Source organism: Perna viridis, chromosome 1 (assembly GCF_037379345.1).
Source record: "Perna viridis isolate PV_CMFRI_1.1 ecotype Kerala chromosome 1, ASM3737934v1, whole genome shotgun sequence".
Taxonomy (NCBI): Eukaryota; Metazoa; Mollusca; class Bivalvia; order Mytilida; family Mytilidae; genus Perna; species Perna viridis.
Window position 1 is genome coordinate 6,940,516 of NC_142445.1, and position 20,421 is coordinate 6,960,936.

Sequence of the window (20,421 nt, forward strand, 5' to 3'; positions counted from 1 at the left end):
CACAAGATACATCAAACAGTTTGCACTGAGTTGATGAACCTTCCAGTTTCAAATAGATGGAGAAAATAATCAAAATTCCAAATATGCTGAACACATTAAATCTTATCTTGTCCTTGATCACTGCAGGCATGCATACTTGACATCTGAGGTATAAACTGTGTATGTAAATGATCACTGAGAGCAAGTATATCCGACATCAGAGGTCTAAAACTGTATATGTAAATGAAGACATCGAACTAGAAACCTTTATTGAATGTTCTTAATTAAACAGTCTGTTCCGCATCAAAACTCGGCTGAAAATTGCAAAATTAGCGATGACAGATGATTGACTGTCTCGCACTATATGTGTACAACGATCCTAACTAAATTCGTTGGACGTTTTTATTGAATCCAGAAATGTGTTCTCCACAAAATACAAGCTCAGTCTGTAGGCTTAACATGAAGCTAATATTTACCTTTCTCTCAAAATTAAATTAAGACCTTATCGTTCACGAATTGAAAGTAGAATAGAATGTAGCAATGGATGATTCAATACAGACTGACTTTTTCTTCCAAGATAATCTTAAAAACGAGAAAATATTTGCAACACAAGAGAATACAAAGCCAACAGTTTTAGTTCAAGCAACCAGGCAGGTTGAAGTAAAAGTGATTAATAAAACCGCAAATGATGAAAGAGAAAGTCTTACTGCAAAACAGTCTGTTGTTCAACTCAAAGACGAAGAAGCCAGAGAAACATGGGAAGGGAAGATTAACTTTGTGTTATCATGCGTTGGACTTTGCATTGGACTAGGAAACGTCGTTCGTTTTCCATATCTTTGCTACAAAAACGGTGGAGGTAAGCAAAATATAATATTAGCCTTAAGACGATTATTCTATAAATCGCTCGGTCGAGGTGACATATTCAATAAATGAAATTTCATTTTCATTCTATTTATCGGTTTTGCTCTAATTAAAAAAAAACGCCAGCAAAGTGTAGAAACAAGTCATGATTGTTGTGATAATTTGAATCTTTTATCCGATTAGGTCTCATTCAATATTATACATTTTACAGCAACGCCATCGTTCAAAATTTCGAAGTATGTTTGATACATTTTCACAGTTTATTATGCGATTAAAATATGACTGACATTATAAAATTGTCATAAAATGACTGATGATTACAGGTGATATCGCATGATATGATAACCCGTTTACAAAATAAAATACGACAATTAGAATTAAAATAGATTCATAGTCTATCGAAACGGCTAGATCAGTCCATAAGTCATGCAATGTGAAAAACATGAATTAGTTTTAAGGAACGGACAAATTTCGGAAAATAGAAACATTCACTCAGAAAGGACGGAATGGTCTAACAAAGTTGAATTTGCTTTATCGTGTATAGGATATTGTGTTGGTTTGGGAAATGTTGTTCGGTTTCCTTACCTTTGTTACAAAAATGGCGGAGGTAGGTTTTTAGAAATTTTTCTTTTGCTTGTGTACAGTATCTCAATACAAAATTGAATATTTTCAACACAGCTCTCGAATTCAGAAAATATATCTGTCCTGTTTGCGGATTTCCCGTGCAGGTCCGGGTGTGAAAAGAATAGGCCTGCAGCAGCGATAAGATTGTCGTAAAAGGCGACTAAATAGTGCTCAGAACCCTAGCCGGAGGCCAGGGCGTTATGCCCACAGAGCAACTGGGATGTGTGCCCCAGGTGGTGGAATGGGGTACCTATGGCGTGTTAAATGCTGGGGTTGTCAGGCTATGATACGGAAAACCTGACCGCAAACCATAGTGGTGCACCGTGTTGGGAAAGATGCCACGTTCCTCGACACGTTAAAGAACCCTACTGTGGTATTCTCCTGGAGTAGGAACCATAGGGCTCCGCCACAGGAGGCTAAATTGCCCGACCCTACCCATTTCTCCCTATTTCCAGTGGCAATCAAAATATGTCGACCCCATTATCCTTGTGTCCCATCCCTTTTTCATTTCATCATCATTTCATGTTCATTTTATCATCAATTTCATGTTCATCGCCTGAATATAGCTGAAATATTGCTGCTCGGACGTTAAACCCCAACAAACAAACAAACAAACAAACTCTTTGCGGATTGATCAATATTGAGAATTTTCGAAACTTTTTATCCTTTGTTTGAGTGTAATATCATGATGATCCCATATCACTGTTTATTAGCTTGATCGGGGATAGACAGTTTTCGTTCGAATCTAGTATTCATGGCAGAGCAAAATAACTGATTCTGTACCAAAATGTTTTATAAAGATTTGACTTATAATTAAATTCAGCATCGATGTTACAAGCGAAGACAAGTAATTTATATGCAAAAAAAATAAAATAAAAATCAGAAAATAAGTAAATTAACTTGAACTTAAACATTTCAGTACTAAAATTACTATTGTTAATGATAATTTGGTCATCATATTCTTTGTTGTGCGTGTCTTTTTTTAATTGTCGTAATCTATGGATTATGCTTGTTTTGATTTCCGTTAGAATCACTTGAATCCTTTTGATTTCTATGTTAGATCGTTTTAAAATTTTAATAACATTAAGTCTTCAATACATATATTTGAAACTCACTTTATATAAATAGCTAAGAGGGTGATGGAGCAGTTTGATTACCCCTCCTCCCCCCTGAGGAAATCGTTGTTAACCCGAGGCGTAGCCAAAGCTATGTGCTTTTTTATTATACTGAATGTTCCTTCGACATTCTTTTTCGAATAAAACCCTAACAATCAGGTTGTTTTCCGGTTTTTTGCGGGGTTTTTGCAGGTTTTTTCTTCATTACTATTGTTTTATTTTCTTCCAAGTTTTCTTGTATATAGATAATGAATGCGACTGTATCTATATGTATTTACAAGCAGATTGACACGAAGTATAACATATGTCATATTTAAATGCACCACGATAGTTTAACAACAAACCAAATGAATCCAGTGAAAATCGATTGATCATTATATGCATATTTGCAAACGGTCAAGTCATTGCTCAATCGAACGATCATATATTCAAATCGAGCTTCATTTTAAACCATAATTATAACAAAAAGACACCCGAACCTTGTCTAAACTCCATGCAAATAGTCTGCAACTTTCCTTACGAACTTATTATGAAAATACTGATGTTTAAAATTATCGAGTGATAAAGACCTCTTCTCTTTACACATGAATACCGATTACGAGAATTTAGCATTAGGGCAAAGGAAATAAGATGTCGACGTATTAATGTAAAATACTTTTTCGTGGTTTTCGTGGGTAGGCCAAACCACGAAATTTGGTTCCCACCAAAACGGAGATTTTCACTGAATGTATACTGAAAGCCTCAAAACCACGAATTCAAGAATCCACGAATTAGTGTTTCTTCCCTTATCCACGAAAATTGGTATCCACAAATTAAAGTACTTCCACAGTAATTCCTTTTTCTTAATTGTGTTGTTGTTGCTTTTTGTTAATATACATTCGTTTTTGTGACATCGTCCTGACTTACTAACACTAGTAATGCATATACCAATGCAAATACGAATTTGTTTTGCATTTACATGTCAATAATTTCTAATTCGCGTTTACTAAGCACCCAACTATCATTTTTCAATTCTATTCTAGAAGACGAATGCATTATGTGCAATGTCGAAAACCATTTTACCGACGCGAATAGCTTCCAAAACCAATTCCTGGTGGGTGAGTTTGCGGAATGAATTCGCGTTTATTTTTATTGGAATTAAATGAAGCATAATGGCTGCATAAATGTTTATACAACCGTATATAAAATGAAAAATAAATTTATGCGTGTGATGTATGGTACGATGTTTGTCATTTGATATCAGCTTTTCATGTTAGGGGTCTCATTTCTGTTTGCCACACGTTAATTATTTTTTGATAGTACGTGATGACACATTTCATAGTATAAGTTAATGTTGGATAGTAGTCTGCATCGGTATCTGAATGCCCTATTTGTATAGGATCGTAAAAGGATAACTAATGGAAAATCAGGTTTATGAAATTGAGCCCCTGTCGAAAGGCGAAGACGTTCATAACAATTGGAGTATAAGAAATTTAGAAAAAAAGAAGAAAATAAAACGAACAAAATGGGGAAACAAAGTAGAATTCGTATTGGCATGTGTTGGATTTTGTATAGGGCTTGGAAATATATGGCGATTCCCCTATTTGTGCTATAAAAATGGTGGCGGTTTGTATTACAATTACTTGAAGTGAATTTTGATTTTTTACTGACTTTTTTCATTATCAAACATCTGTCAGATTGTACGTTCTAGGGATGAAGTTAGTACTAGCAGATAGAAATTGAATTTGGATTTACATTTTTGCTTGGAGTAAAAGTATATAACTTAGGTTTTTGAAAATCTGGAATATATAATGATTTCAATATTAACATAGAAACTTTGTACCAAGTACACACAAATATGTCACACTGACAAATACAAACGATACCAATCATATGTATTGCGCATTCCGGTATGTTGTACATGTGTTTCAAGAAGTAACCTGTCATCAGCAGCATCAGATCAAATATATAGGAAGATCTAAATCAAAAAATTAATCATATGTAAGAAATACTCAAAACCAAAAACGTCGAAGTATGAAGCCAAATCCATCACCAGGAGGTTCTACCATTTACAATACAAGAAATCAAAACTCGTTTGTTTTGTGGATTTTGAAATTTGTAGTATTGCAAACGACTTTATTTCTATATATATTATATTTGCGATCTACTTGTGGAAATTTCAGACTAACATAATATTTTAAAACATTGGCATATCTGAAACATTTATTAATATATTTTATAATATTTCCTCCAAAAAGGTGTAGTAACTTTTTATTAATGTTATAACAATGAAATGTTCTGATGTATATTTTATCATTTTACAATAATCAGAAATTCTAGAGACGCATGTAATACCGTACGTGTAAAATTACATACACATACTCAAAATAAACTGACTGGCAGATTTAATGTAATATTACAGTATCCATCGTCGATGATAGTCTCACAACAACAGTTATGTGTATATTGGTTTATCATAGTGTTATTCAACAGCTATATTATATTTTCGTTTAACACTTAAAACAACTTTTAACCCAATGGATTATCGTATCAATGATTTAAGATGAATTTATTTAAAACATTATTTCAGGCGCTTTTCTTGTACCCTACTTGCTCACAGCCCTGTTTGCTGGGCTTCCAATGTACTTCTTAGAACTGGCAGTGGGACAATGGTTAAGTATAGGAGGTCTTGGTGTGTGGAAAATTACTCCTATATTTAAAGGTAATGGTTTTCGAGCAAATCATGATGTGATAGAGTGACTTAAAAGTAAAAAAAATGAAGGAAAATAATTTCTTTCAGCAGTAAAGCTGAAACTGGGTCATAGTTGTCATTGTATGATGACTTGTATGACTTGTCCTTAAATTTGCCTACGTATTATTACTTTATGGGATAACGAAATATTGTTTTCATTCATTATTTTCCACAAAACAATATGCCATGATTTATATTTATATCCTAATTTGGAAATATTTAACTACTTACAGGAGTCGGGTATGCAGCAGCTGTCATGGCTGCGTGGTTAAACAGTTACTACATCGTTATCCTTGCATGGGCAGCATATTACCTGTTTAACTCATTCACTGCAAGTTTGCCATGGTCAACATGCAACAATCCATGGAATACAAATACCTGTAGATCGGAGTACCAAAACACCTGTAATAACGCAACAACGTATCTAAACCTAACATCAAATGTATCTATGTGTTCATCGTTTGCAAACAATGCTACATCACCGGTTCGTGAGTTTTGGGAGTAAGCAAACTGCCATCCTTTCTTTAAGTTTTTTTCTTGATAATTAACAGTTATACTGTCAGCTGTCAAACTAAGGCCTTCACAGTGTTTCATTGTTACTCTAGATGTAGACTAATTAAAATATCTAAAGATCTATTGAAAAAAGTATTATTATTTCATACAAATAGCTTAAATTTATATATTAGACATCCGTGCTTTACTAAGAAGTGCATGAAACACCGGTACTGAAACTACTATGTACTATGTACATTTTTGCTTGGAGTAAAAGTATATAACTTAGGTTTTTGAAAATCTGGAATATATAATGATTTCAATATTAACATAGAAACGTTGTACCAAGTACACACAAATATGTCACACTGACAAATACAAACGATACCAATCATATGTATTGCGCATTGCGCATTCCGGTATATCAATTGATATAGAATTGAATTGAATAATTGTACTCATAACATTTCTGTAAACAAATATGTATCCCTTAACTCGCTTGCTACAATCACACGTATTTTTGCAGTAGTAAACTTTCTATAGTTGAGCTTTTGGAAGAGAGGTGTGTCAAAGGTTTTGAAATCGCTGTCGTAAACTTTCGCTTCTCACTTAACCCTACACAGGCAAAATTATTTCATATGATTTTCACATGATTTTCACCTGAATTGAGCAAATAAACTAAGTGACAGAGTTCATGTGAAATCTGGGTAAATGGAGCAATCACGTGAAATTCACACGAAATGTTCACATGAAATTTGTGTTTAGTGAATTTCACATGAAAATCATGTTAATTTCATGTGACTTTCACATGAACTTTACGTGAAGCTTGATTAACATATATTTCACGTGAAAAATATTTGCCTGTGTAAGGATAAAGAGTACTTCCCCGGCTGATTTAATTTAACAATACATTTTTGTTTAAAATAATGTCTGCAATATAACAAACATTACAAATACGTTGAAATATTTTTCGAATTCTTTTCAAACTTAAAAAGTCTTGTATTCAAACTTGTATTTTCTTTAAATGAATTCCTGGGCATTCATCCATTTTTTTTTATTTTCAGACGCAAAGTCTTACAGATAAGCAATGGTGTGGATGAACCAGGAGAGGTCAAATGGCAATTGGCCCTTTGTCTCCTGTTTGTCTGGATTCTCTGTTATTTTTGTATATGGAAAGGAGTCAAATGGACAGGAAAGGTTTGTGACCAGATTTACTATGTGGCATAGAAAATAAAACTGTCTTTTAATTGAATATTGGATTTAAATGTTGTACCTCTTAAATGGACATTTGTGGTGCACACAGAAAATAAGCTGGTTAATTGACCAAGTGTTTATATGTCTTCTTCTTGTCTCCCAAAATCTGTCCAGCTTACTTATAATAACCCATTGCATAACGCATGATATTCAGTAATAGAACGTACAGATCGATTGATTTTATTTTAACTGAATACTTTTGTATGAATGAAATATCTTTGTAAAAGGTGGCTATTACTCACTTGCTAGTCTTCTGTTTAAGATAATAAAGGAAATACATTATGAAGAAGAATTAGTTTTGTTTATGTATGTATCATTTTTTATATTTATAGTTTGATTGTTTGCAAATAACAATATATCTAATTTTTTTTATTTCAGGTGGTATATTTTACAGCTATATTTCCATATGTGTTGTTGATAATATTGTTGATAAGAGGTGTTACTCTGCCTGGGGCTGCTGAAGGTATCAAGTTTTATGTGTTACCTGACGTCAACAAACTAAAAGAGTCGCAGGTAAATTATTTCACATACAAACGGTATTTGATACATGAACATGTCTCGGATATTATAAGTTATCTACGTTAGTGTCCGTTTTTAAACTCCTGAAGTACGTAAGTACATCCTGAGGCAAAGCCGAAAGGTGTACGGTAATACTGGAGGGTAGATGACGGTCAAGCTTAAACTGGCGATTTTCTGGGGATTTTCAACACAACATGTAACGCAAATGTGACGTTTTTACAAGTATTTTTGAAAAATATAGTGAAATATGCAAATTTTGAGTGTTTTTTATCGGCTGTAAGATACTACCTTTGGTAGAACCCTACAGATGCCCAAATATAAGGTGTTTTTATTGAAATAACAATGGAAATCGACAATGTTTTTTGCCGGTCAACGTCTCGAGCCCTACGTCACAGACGTCAAAAGTTCATGAGTCAGAGATGTGACGTCGAAACTAAACTAGATCAGGAATTCCATTGACGATGATGACGACGAAGCAAAGTCATCTGCGTCAAAAATCTGAAAAATAGGACAAATTAATGGCATTAAAGGATTAATTCGTTTAAAAGGTACGACATTTAATTATTCGGAATACATGAAGTGTACAGAATTCGTCATTCATTGAGGTGGTAATGAGTCTCATTTAATCTTTCGGGTGTTCAAATGTGAATCTTCATTTTTTGGGTTGTAACTGAGTACACGATGTATGGTAGTACGGGACAGTTAAGAGTCGTTACATTCTGAGACGTTTGTATAATATTGATTTGTTGTGACATGCATTATTAATTTGATCCTCTATCCTACATAATAACATCTAAATGAACTGTCCCGTACTACCATACATCGTGTACTAAGTTACAGCCCTAGATTAATCCTACGAGGAGGAATGACCTGGCCAGCGAAAGCTATATTTTTATATAGCCTAGCTGGCCGAGTGGTCTAGGGCGCTGGACTTTGTGCAGGCGGTGTTGCCATAGATGTCACAGCGGTACAAGTTCGAGTCCCGCGGAGGGAACGACCAACAATTTTCATCGCAAATTTGACAGTTCTAACATCGTTGGGAATTTTACAGACCTTTATATATATACATATATATATATAAACGTCTAAATATGTTTAACATCACCAGAATATGGTAAAATTTAAATTTAATATATTGGATAACTGATATCCTTCTTCTACTTATATATCTATATAGATAGATAGATAGATATAAGTACAACAGTATATGTTTTCATGTGTGTTTCGTATGTTTAGTAAAACCGTGGAAAACATGTGTTTCCAATTCAAAGATAAATATATGGTACTCTATCATTAAATATTAATTTGTAAACAAACATTTACCAGATTAGTTCAATCATTAAGAGCACATGTTTTCATTTGAATTGGGGTGAAATGACTTTTAATAGGCAAAAATAGATAAATTTCTATGTCTTTAACATATAGATATATGAAGTATATACTTTATTGGTAGGTATGGATTGACGCAGCCACACAAATATTCTTTTCATATGGACTTGGTTTAGGATCTTTGATTGCATTGGGCAGTTATAACAAATATAATAATAATGTGTATAGGTATGTATTTGCTAGAAAAAAAAGCTGTGATGTCCTATGCCTTAAAGAAATCGCTTATTTCAAACATTTATACAAAAAAGTTCAATCTGAATACTATGTTATAGATATAAAATTAATTTTTAATGAAAAACGAATTATAATTCCACAAACTCGTCTCCTAACCGATAAAGATAGCTTGTGTTACATGCATTTTTTTTCCATTTAGAGATGCGTGTTTGATATCGATACTGAACAGTTGTACAAGTATGTTTGCTGGCTTTGTTATCTTCTCAGTTGTTGGTTTTATGGCTCATTCACAGAATCAACCTGTTTCGGAAGTAGCAGCTTCTGGTTAGTATATTTGGAAAGAATATAATCCAAAATTGTCACAACAAAAATTGTGTACTAGTATTTAATAACGTTAACCTTGATTCAAATATTCAAAAGCTTTACATAGGTTGAAGTAAGGAAACGCAAGTCCACAACGTATAACAGAGTCAAATACACGGCATAGTCCTTCCTATTTCAACTGGAAATAAACATCAAGAGGATGGTTATATTTTGTTGTAATCAAAATTTAATGTTCTACTTCATTGCGAATGAATTTAATTTTCGGGGACGTTTTTTTTTTAAATCTCTCATCATTACCGTATAGATGTGGTGTAACATTGCCTATTTTTTTCTGTATGCAAGGTCCAGGATTAGCATTTCTTGCTTACCCGAGTGCAGTTATACAGCTCCCGATTTCTCCATTGTGGTCCGTGTTATTCTTTTTGATGATACTCATACTAGGATTGGATAGTCAGGCAAGTAATTACACTTACATCATGATACGAATTTATACATTTATTTCCGCGGGGAAGGCAGTAGCTATCATTTGCAATATATCCCATACATTTTTATAAATGTGAATGGCTTATAAAAGTTTTATAAATTTTCATCAACTAAAGTAAAAATAAAGGAACATTGTGAGCAGAGGTTGCTGTTTAAAAGATCTAAATACAATTGGACCTTCAGTGACTGAATCTAAACATTGATTTCATAATTCTTATGATAATAGATTTGACAAGTCTCCCCTTTGTTTTTAGTTCTCTTTAATGGTTCCTCTTTATTCAAACATCCAATTTGTTTTCAGTTTTGTACTATGGAAGGTTTCTTCACAGCCTTGATAGACGAGTTTCCACAGAAGTTACGACGACGACGTGAATTATTCATTGCTTTTATTTGTTTCCTCTCTTACCTAGTAGGACTATCAATGGTTACACAGGTAAATCATTAAAAGACTCGGAGAGTCAAAAGTTAAAGAAGGTGCGAATTTTTCTTTAAACGGGATGTAAATAATACAAACTAAAGAACTGTATATCATATAGTAACTAAAGCACTTATAACCATCTATCATAGTCGAATTTGAGTTTTACTAGAAGAAAAGAAAACTCAATCACTTATTCATCATTTAAAATTTGATATCAAACTCATGAAAGAGTAATCAAGGGAACAAAGATTATAGCGGTAATCAAAAGAATATAATCCAGGGACAAAGACCAGACATGGAAAACAGACACACACAACAAAGAACATAAAGTAACTAAAATCATACATACAAAGTAACAAAAGTAAATAAGCAACTCGGACAGACGGAGAAAACAGACATACATAACAAAGAACATAAAATAACCAAAATAGCACGTACAAAGCAACAAAAGAAAACATGTGTTTTGATTAATGTCAATCATAAGTACTTATATTAGCACATAAATTCATACATACTACTGAATATGACATGGTTTTTATCTATTACAGGGAGGAATGTATGTTTTTCAACTTTTTGATAACTATTCCGCCAGTGGGCTCTGTTTACTGATTCTTATATTCTTCGAGTGTATTGCTATTAGTTGGGGATATGGTAAGAACCATCTTAATCTTTAATTTGTCTTTAAAAGGTTTTTTTTAAAGTCATGTTTAAGTGATAGTTTCATCTTTTTGTATTGAAACCACAGGTTTTTTTTAATTAACTTCAGTGTTTTGTTACAACTTTCAGGTGTTGATAGATTTTACGAGAACCTTAAAAGTATGTTTGGATATTATCCTAGTGTTTTCTTCAAGTTTGCTTGGGTTGTTTCCACTCCACTCCTTACGCTGGTAAGTAAAGAAACTAACAGGAAAAGCAATCATTTCATACATAAATATTTTGCGATACTAAATTATCAGAAGAGCCAGGCTATTAATTTTCTAATCAACTGAGGAAATAGTGTTTTATGCAAAAGAATTTGGAACGACAATGTTACACACAGATGTTAAATTCTACATTTTCAGGGAATCTTGATATTTTCATTGGTTAAATTCAAGCCAGTGAAGTACCTTGAGTACTCCTATCCTACATGGGCCCACGTAGTTGGTGGATTTATGGCATTGTCATCAGTGTCAATCATACCTATCTATATGGTTTACAAGTTCCTGAGCACTCCAGGCACATTCCAAGAGGTAGATAGAATGCTGGAATTTTTTAACTTTTCTTTTACTGATTTTCTTTTAAAATATTATCATTGTTCAAAACTCTATGATAGTTTTTCTTACTATTTAATAAAACAAAATTTACTATCTATACGGCAAAAATCAACTGATACAACAAACAATGCAAATTGTTGAATTGTAACTGTTACTGCAATGTTTATTCTTTTGAACATTTCAATGGATAAGCAGAGGACGCGTACCCTACCGGTGCACCTGGTCCATGCTTCAAGTTTTTAGTGGAGTCCGAGTTGCTCATTTGGCTTTTGTTACTTTGTATGTATAATTTTAGTTACTTTATGTTCTTTGTTGTGTATGTCTGTTGTCCATGTCTGGTCTTTGTCCCTGGATTACATTTTTTGATTACCGCTATAACCTTGGTTCACTTGATTACTCTTTAATCTCGTATATAAACGCCAAAAGACCAATGCAAGTACTCCGACGAAATACTGATACTTTGGATATACCAAAATGCCTTAACTAAAACTAGCACGATCATTTAGTAAATAATCATTTCTTTGAAATGAATGATATAAATGTTTCTTGTAGCAATTGTTGATATTTCAGCGTGTAAAGAAACTGTTCAGACCGGATATAGAATTACCGGGTGGTCCGCCACCACCCTACTCCACAGTAACTACCTTCACCGAAAGAAATGTCATGCTGTAGACACTTAAGTTTTGTATTGATCATTTGTATAAAATAGTATTTTTCTGTAACATTTATATTTATGTGTGTTGTTGTTTAATCGTGATTTGGAAATTAGTTAAATATACTTGTTAATAAAGAAAGTGTCCAATGCGTGCGTTCATAGTTATATTATTTAATTCAAATAATATCAATGGGGCTACAATGGGTTTTTTCAATGCAATTCGGAAAGAAGTTTGAAACATATAACAAAGAAATTTAAGGGTCTTGTGATCGCTTGATTTTAACTCGAGAACAGTATCATTGAAATTTCATTTGATGAAAGACGAATAAACAACTAAACTTCATGCTTTTCTAAAAATATTCAGTTGTTAAATTGTTCTTTTTTCTGGTGTCAAATAAGTTCCGGAAAAGTCGGATCACTTAATGCATACCAGTTCTTTGCAGTCTTGACCTTTCCTACAAAAACAACTTAAGTCTATATCATCATCGAGAGCAAGCGATTGGACCCTTTCATTTTCAAGACAGGAAAAACTCTTGCCAATGTTCGCACTTCTATTTCTGAAGGAAATTCTTTATGAAATTGCTCCGGGGCATTTTGAAAACAAATTGTCACATTTGCTGGATAAAGGATCCTGAATTTGAGGGAAAGAACATTTCATAAAAGAGACGACGAAAACTGTGGCGGCGAAAACTTTTTCATTAAGATAGATAGTTCAGTGGTTTCTGGGAATTCAAAACATTTCCTGCATTTTACTGAAAACACCGCGTTACTTTCGCGAAGAACTGAAGAATGTGTAGGGTAAGGTTTTACTAACGGTAACTCTTAACATGAGAGCACATGGCGTGGAACGTTAAAAAAGAGAGATCGATCTGAACAACACAAAATGATTCAAAAATAAAGAAAACAACAACAGAATAAGCCACATAGAAGACTAAACACACTATTGGATAATATAAGCGTATTCAAAACGCCAATTTGTTTAGTTCCAAATTATACAGAATATTTCTTTTCAACAACAATATCCGCTTTGCGAGTCATAGATAATAAAAAACAATGGATATGGATTCTCAGTTTACTTGTCTTGTTTTCTTTATTGTGATACAACGGGTCACGTAGATTTAACCTTTAAGGGAAATTTGATCTAAATTCAATAGAATTTAACAAATTATTATTGTTAATTTTCAAAATTAAAATTTATATTGTTCTTTGTACTAAAGTAATGTAGAAATCACTCATTGGATTCAAAATGGAATCACTTCGAGGTGTTGTAAACGTTATTCTCTTGAATTTATTATTCAGTAAGTATTTTTTCTTTTCTTTCTTTTAACGTATCATTTTTTTTCATTTGCTTGCAATATCTACACAATTGACAATTCACGCCGTGTGACTTAAACTGTATATTTTGAAAGATAGATTTGTTTTAAGTTGTAAAATTTGCGGTCATGCGTTTTCCAATCGAATTTTCTTTTTTAAAATCACTTTTTTCAGACTGTTTTAAATATATGTTACTAATACATTATTGCAATCGACAGAAAATGTAATTTATTTAACACTACGATAATCCAGGTTTTTGAGCATAAAGTTAGTATACATTATAGAAACCTTGTAGATTACAACAAAAGGTAGAACTATTATAATGTGATTTTCCAGTTGACGAAACCCTCGCAGGATACTACTGTTATTCCTATTACTACAGTTACTACTACTGCTACTATTATTCTGATTATGATGGGTAAGTTATACAAGACTTATTTCTTTAAGATTTACTCAGAGGTTTTTGTACGAAAACGAATGATTCTACAAGATTGAAGTCATCACTACAGTTCTATGGTTATATTATCATGAACTGGTGGATCTGTATGGTGTATAGAACCGATTTATTCACTGTGTCATAGTTTCCCATTCCTCTTTCATCTACCCAGGACGAAAATCTTATGAGCAACTCGGTGGATGTTTCTAGAAAAGCAGAGGACGCTTACTTATGTGCATCTGGTACATGCTCCAAGTTTTTAGTGGAGCCCTATTCGCTTACCAGTATTTACTTTTGTTTCTATGTTCGTTTGATTTTGGTAATTCCATGTTTTGTGTGCCTGTTTTCTTTGTCTAGTCTTTATCATTGAAATATATTCTTTTGTTTACCCCTCGAATCTTGGTTCCCTTGATTACTGTTTTATACTATTCTTGTTTCACTGTGTAGGATTGAATTTCTGTAGATAACATCACACGCACGTTTCATATCTAATAAGGTAATATATCCATTGACCGATTTTTCTAAATTTTCTATGTATAAAAACTGCATATCAAATTCAGTAAATTTATACTAGGCCTGGGTCGTTTCCCAGTTCATTTTGATATCATAAAAACCATGATTAGATTTTGGTACAAACTTTAGAACTAAGGTGATGCATTTCCTGTTTTGTGCGATACATCGTCGAAAAATATTTATGAATCTGATACCCCATCTTGATACGGAGCAGTCATGTATTTACACAAGAGTTTAGTAGGTATAAAAGAATTAGCACAAGTGTCTAAGCACAAGTTTAAATTTCTTTACGAAAAACTAAGTGCTATAAAAAATGGGAAAAATAAGAAAACCAAGAAGGGAAATTTTACAGTTGTAAGAAATTAAACCGGTCTACCGACTTTAAAATAATCTCACAATCATGAGATCCTTTGAGCAACGGAGGAATTTGGTTGGATTACGTATTTTAACCCACAGGTTACAAATTGCGAGACGTCGGTATAGGATATTTCCAGGCAAAACAGACTGCCTCAGGTGTACAGTTTGACGGTAAACACATTTTCTATTCTCATGTAAGATTGCTCCTACTTTAAGGATATCCATGCAAAATATAATTAATAAAGCATATTCAAACTTTAATAGATAAAATCAGGATCATAAATTATTCTGGCCTTTGAAAATGTGGACATTTCAGCCGCTATTTCTATTTTGATCATGAAGAGTAAAATATAAAATGTTTTGCTGTTATTGTCATATTATTTTACTTGTGGTACGAGGTACGAGGTGACATTATAATTTTAAAAAGTAATCAAGGGAACCAAGGTTATAGCTGTAATCAAAAGAATGTAATCAGACATATACAAGAAAGAACATAAAGTAACTATAATCACACATACAAAATAACAAAAGCAAATGAACAACTCGGACTCCACTAAAAACTGGGAGCATGGACCAGGTACACCGGTAGGGTACGCGTCCTCTGCTTTTCTAGAAACACCCACCGAGTTGCTCATAAAAAGTCAAGTCCGGGGTAGACGAAAGAGGAAAGGAAAACTATGACACGTTGAATAAATCAGTTTTCATGGCGCAGATGGGTACACCGTAACGATCCACGAGTTCATGATGACGACCATAAAACTTCTGTAGTGACGAGTTCAATCTTGCAACCCTTTTTTCAGAAACCTATTTGTTAGAATTCTAGCACCATACAAAAAGTCTGCGTAGTTTCGGCAAGCTCTGGCATTACATATGAGTTGTGTTATGAACACTCCATACGCAGGTGCTGAAGGGATGTTGGCACAGATGAAAGTATATATGTTATATGCATATTTATGCATAACATAAACTACGTCATATTTAATGAGCATCGTCCTTTGCTGCCACTTGTACTTTAGTGACATTGGATTTATGATAATTGTATTTTGAGTTTCAGGCAAATGTAGGGGTTAAGTCATGAGGTCCTAGGTGTAGTCCTTGTTTCATAACAAATCTGTCCTCGATGTAGCAAAAACATTGTCTACTATACATGACAAGTATGTTGTCGTACCAGCAGACAAAGCCCAAAACGACATTGTTTTTGTCTGCAAAACGTTTTATATCCAATGTTTATTATCAAAGGTAGACGTAGAAAATAATAGCAGTGATAGGACCTACACTGCTACCACTCTCTCCAAAGAAGAGATTGTGGAAAACCATAAATCTGTGCTATCGTCTTTTGGTCTCTCTACCAAGGACGATGATTGTGATTTACCGTTTATGTACTGGATTCCTAAACTTCACAAGAATCCATACAAACAACGTTTCATAGCTGTATCTGCAAAATGTACCACCAAATCTCTTTCAAAACTTTTAACTTCTATACTCACAACTGTCAAAGAGGGTCTACAGTCCTACCACAACACTTGTTACTCCCGTAGTGGTATTAATTCAATGTGGATCCTGAAAAATTCGAAAGATCTTTTGGAGACAATCAGTTCAAGACTATTATCTGAATATAATAGCATTAAAACCTATGATTTTTCAACACTGTATACTTCTATTCTCCATACTCAGTTAAAATCCCGACTTAAAAACATTATACATCGTTGTTTTTCCAAAAAAGATGGTACACCTAGATACAAATATATAGTTCTTGGTAGAGATTCCTCATACTTTGTAAGAAATAATTCCAAATCATCTTCCAAATATACAGAGGAAGATGTTTACAATATGCTGGAATTTTTAATCGACAACATATTTGTCCAGTGTGGTGGACGTGTTTTTCAGCAAACGGTCGGCATTCCAATGGGAACAAATTGTGCTTCTTTACTTGATGACCTATTCCTTCACTCTTATGAGGCTGACTTTATAGCTGATCTGATCAGAAAGAAAGAATATCGTTTGGCTAGATCCTTCAATCTCAGTTTCCGCTATATAGATGACGCATTATCTTTAAACAATCCTAATTTCGGGGATTTGATACATCGCATCTACCCAAAAGAACTTGAGATAAAGGATACTACAGACACTGTGAAGTCAGCCTCATATCTTGACCTACACTTAGAAATCGATGGTAAAGGAAAACTATTGACCAAACTTTACGACAAACGTGATGACTTTTCATTCAGAATTGTTAACTTTCCTTTCATCTGTGGCAACATCCCTTCGGCTCCTGCGTATGGAGTCTTCATATCACAACTCATACGTTATGCCAGAGCTTGCCGAAGCTACGCAGACTTTTTGTATCGCGCTAGAACTCTAACAAATAGGCTTCTGGAACAGGGTTATGTTGCTACAAGATTGAAGTCATCACTACAGAAGTTTTATGGTCGTCATCATGAACTCGTGGATCGTTATGGTGTATCCATCAGCACCATGAAAACTGATGTATTCAATGGGTAATAGTTTTCCTTTCCTCGTTTGTCTACCCCGGACTTGACTTTTTATGAGCAACTCGGCGGGTGTTTCTAGGAAAGCAGAGGACGCTTACCCTACCGGTGCACCTGGTCCATGCTCCCAGTTTTTAGTGGAGTCCGAGTTGCTCATTTACTTTTGTTACTTTGTATGTATGATTTTAGTTACTTTATGTTCTTTGTTGTGAATGTCTGTTTTCCATGTCTGGTCTTTGTCCCTGGATAACATTCTTTTGATTACCGCTATAACCTTGGTTCCCTTGATTACTCCTTGTCGTCATTACAAATTTTAGAAACTTGTATTTTGTGTGTTGCATACAGTTATGTATAATTTATGAATCGTTATTGCTTGTTATGTCAACCATGTCTCATATGGGGCACTTTTTAAAATAAAATCATCTTTTTCTTCTGCTTCTATAAAAGATTTATGGAAGTCAGCTTCGTAAATTACAAAAACAATGCAATTTTAGATTTTGTAAACAAAAATCCCTTGGTTGATTATAAAAATACATACTAGCATACAAAAACTGGAAGGTAACGACGTACCAAATTCTCCGAGACCATATCTAATCAAAACTGTACCTACGCATCGCGTCAATGTTTAACACAAAGAAATAGCTTTTTTATTTATATATGTAATTCTGCAAAATTAAAACCGAATTTAACGCTCTGGCTATTAATTGCGTTTGTTGTGCTGCATTTTGCTTGCAAAATATCTTAATAAATGAAGATTTGGTGAGTCTTACTTGGGACAGGTATCGTCATTTTAAATATGTGATCTATTTCATATCTAAATTTAGCAGCCTTTAGCTACATACTTTGGACTTTTAAAATTTAAAGTGTTATATGGCGATGTTGCCGTTCTCCATCAAGTTCTTCACAAATATGCAAATTCATATAATTTCATTACCATATTTAGAAATTCAGACTTGTGGTCAAAACACTTTAAGTGTACCTGACCCCTTTGTATAGGGACGGTGCATCATATGTAGATACTCTGTTAAAACATTAATGGCTTAAAATTAACATATGCAGTTAAGATGTAATTGTTTGAACTTTTTACGCAGACGCACATCATGTGTTACAGGACGTTTGGCATATTCCAATTGGTCGAGATATCAAAATATAACAACATAACGGTGCATTATCAATACAGTTATATGTAATTTTAGTTCAAAATACATGAAGAAGTTTAATTGATTCATGATAAGGGAACTACAAATTGATTTTAAGGGGGTGGCTAGCATCAAATTTAAAATAAAAGGGCAGGATTGAAATTTTCTAGAAATAAAAAGGCAGGACAGTCCGTAAGAAAAAATAAAAAGGCAGGCTCTTTAGCTTTGCGTCGAAGAAAAAAAACAGAACCCACATTTTCTTAAAATGAATAAGCAGGATAAAAAATTTGATCCCGTAGTCTGAAACTCCATTTTATCAGTTATACCACGGGCCATTTATGTAGCATGTCGCATTGATTTATTTGTATTCTAATAAGACTAGTTTCTTCATATTGTTTAATAGACGCAGCCAACGAAATGTTAGTCATGTGTTTATCACTTTTTTACCATGGCTGTGGTCTAAAGAGCTTTGAAGCACGTCATATAAGAGCGTACGATATATCTTCATAACGTGGTACTACTTTTTGTAACAATTTACTCTTGCAAAAGACATTTGAAAGTATTTGTTGGATGGAAGATAGCAAGACAGATAAATAATAAAAACTTGCGTTATCAAATTATCAGAGTTTTTTACGCTATTGTTGAATTATAATTTAATCAATATTCCATATTGTCATTTTACAGTGGTACAATTGGCGGGGCTGTTGCAGGCTGTATCATAGGAGTCATCATAATCGTGATTATAATCACTGTCATTTGTCATCTTAAAAACCGAGCTCGCACTAGAGTAACAACAGGAGGTTCAGCAGCTACTACCATAGTTCAACAACAACAACAACAGCAACAACCAGGTATAGCAATTTTACCATATTAATTGTCTTTGACTGTTTTCTGTAAGTTAAAACCAAATTATGCTTGAGTAACGCTGTCGTGTGTTAAACCATTTACTGGAAATACATGTCAAAGATGGGTGGAAAGGTAGGCTTTCAAATGTTAAACTTCTTATATTAAAACATTGAAAAAAATACTCAGAAAGCAACAAAAAAAGTTCAATAATTAATCAATCAAACTCGTTTTATATAATTTACAAATGAGGAAAACTATGGGGCTAAACCCCGTTTGTAAATTACTGGATATTTCACGGTTGTGAATTATCATCGGTAAATCTCTACATCACCGTTTTATATCCTTTAACATCTTATTTGAGTACTTAACATTTATTTTAGTACCGTTACAACCATATAACACCAACCCAGGAGGGGCATATCCAGTTTATGGTGGCACTTATCCACAACCAGGAGGCGCTTATCCACAACCAGGGGGCGCATACCCTGACCCTGCGTACCCGCAACCGCCTGCTTACAAATACTAATGTTTATCAGATACAATTTCCATATTACTGCTCTGGCAAATGTAAACTATTGGTCCAAGCTTAATAGATTTTACAAAGCAACATCATGTAATTTATATCGCCATACTACAAATGTAACATTGCGATATATCTTTGTTATATAAATGTTTACGTCAAATAAATGCTTGAAACTTTTAAATTTTCTGTTATTTATTGATTTTCAAGTTGTTGTTTTTCTTTTCTTTTTTTTTTTTTTTATTTGTCCGTTGAAAATTATTACTACATAGATTATGTGTAATTTACCATTCTCTCTTTTACATGTGTAATTTTGCTATTTTATCCTTTCATGACACATATTCTTGTGTACATTATATGTTAGATACGTAACAACATTCGTTATTTTTTTAAGATATCTAAGCATCTATGTTGTTTCTTCTGGCAACTTACAAATTCGTATACAAAAGTTCGGTTATTCTAATTTTGCGTCGTTTTCAACCAGATAGAAGACAATTTATTCTTTTCAGGTCAAATTTTCTCTGTTGTTTGTTCGT

The 20,421-nt window shown here is 33.5% G+C and overlaps 2 protein-coding genes across 4 annotated transcripts; both read left to right on the plus strand.

Annotated features, from left to right (window-relative positions):
• Positions 1-23: 23 nt before the first annotated feature.
• Positions 24-13,311, plus strand: LOC148627029 (sodium- and chloride-dependent GABA transporter 1-like). Of its 3 annotated transcripts, none has more exons than XM_088565908.1 (13): positions 24-835; positions 5,149-5,280; positions 5,544-5,811; positions 6,867-6,999; positions 7,435-7,569; positions 9,029-9,132; positions 9,338-9,462; positions 9,805-9,917; positions 10,247-10,378; positions 10,912-11,014; positions 11,150-11,250; positions 11,425-11,592; positions 12,187-13,311. In XM_088565908.1, exons 1-13 carry the CDS (start codon positions 520-522, stop codon positions 12,286-12,288), a joined length of 1,932 nt encoding a protein of 643 aa, XP_088422034.1. In that variant the 5' UTR covers positions 24-519; the 3' UTR covers positions 12,289-13,311. The 3 variants fall into 3 exon arrangements, with proteins under 3 accessions (XP_088422034.1, XP_088422050.1, XP_088422043.1); XM_088565924.1 differs by lacking the exon at positions 24-835 and adding an exon at positions 1,239-1,447; XM_088565917.1 differs by lacking the exon at positions 24-835 and adding an exon at positions 3,877-4,184.
• A 108-nt stretch (positions 13,312-13,419) lies between these two features.
• Positions 13,420-20,069, plus strand: LOC148627030 (uncharacterized). The gene is made up of 4 exons (XM_088565939.1): positions 13,420-13,569; positions 13,922-14,003; positions 19,204-19,370; positions 19,746-20,069. Exons 1-4 carry the CDS (start codon positions 13,518-13,520, stop codon positions 19,889-19,891), a joined length of 447 nt encoding a protein of 148 aa, XP_088422065.1. The 5' UTR covers positions 13,420-13,517; the 3' UTR covers positions 19,892-20,069.
• The last annotated feature ends 352 nt before the right edge of the window (positions 20,070-20,421 follow it).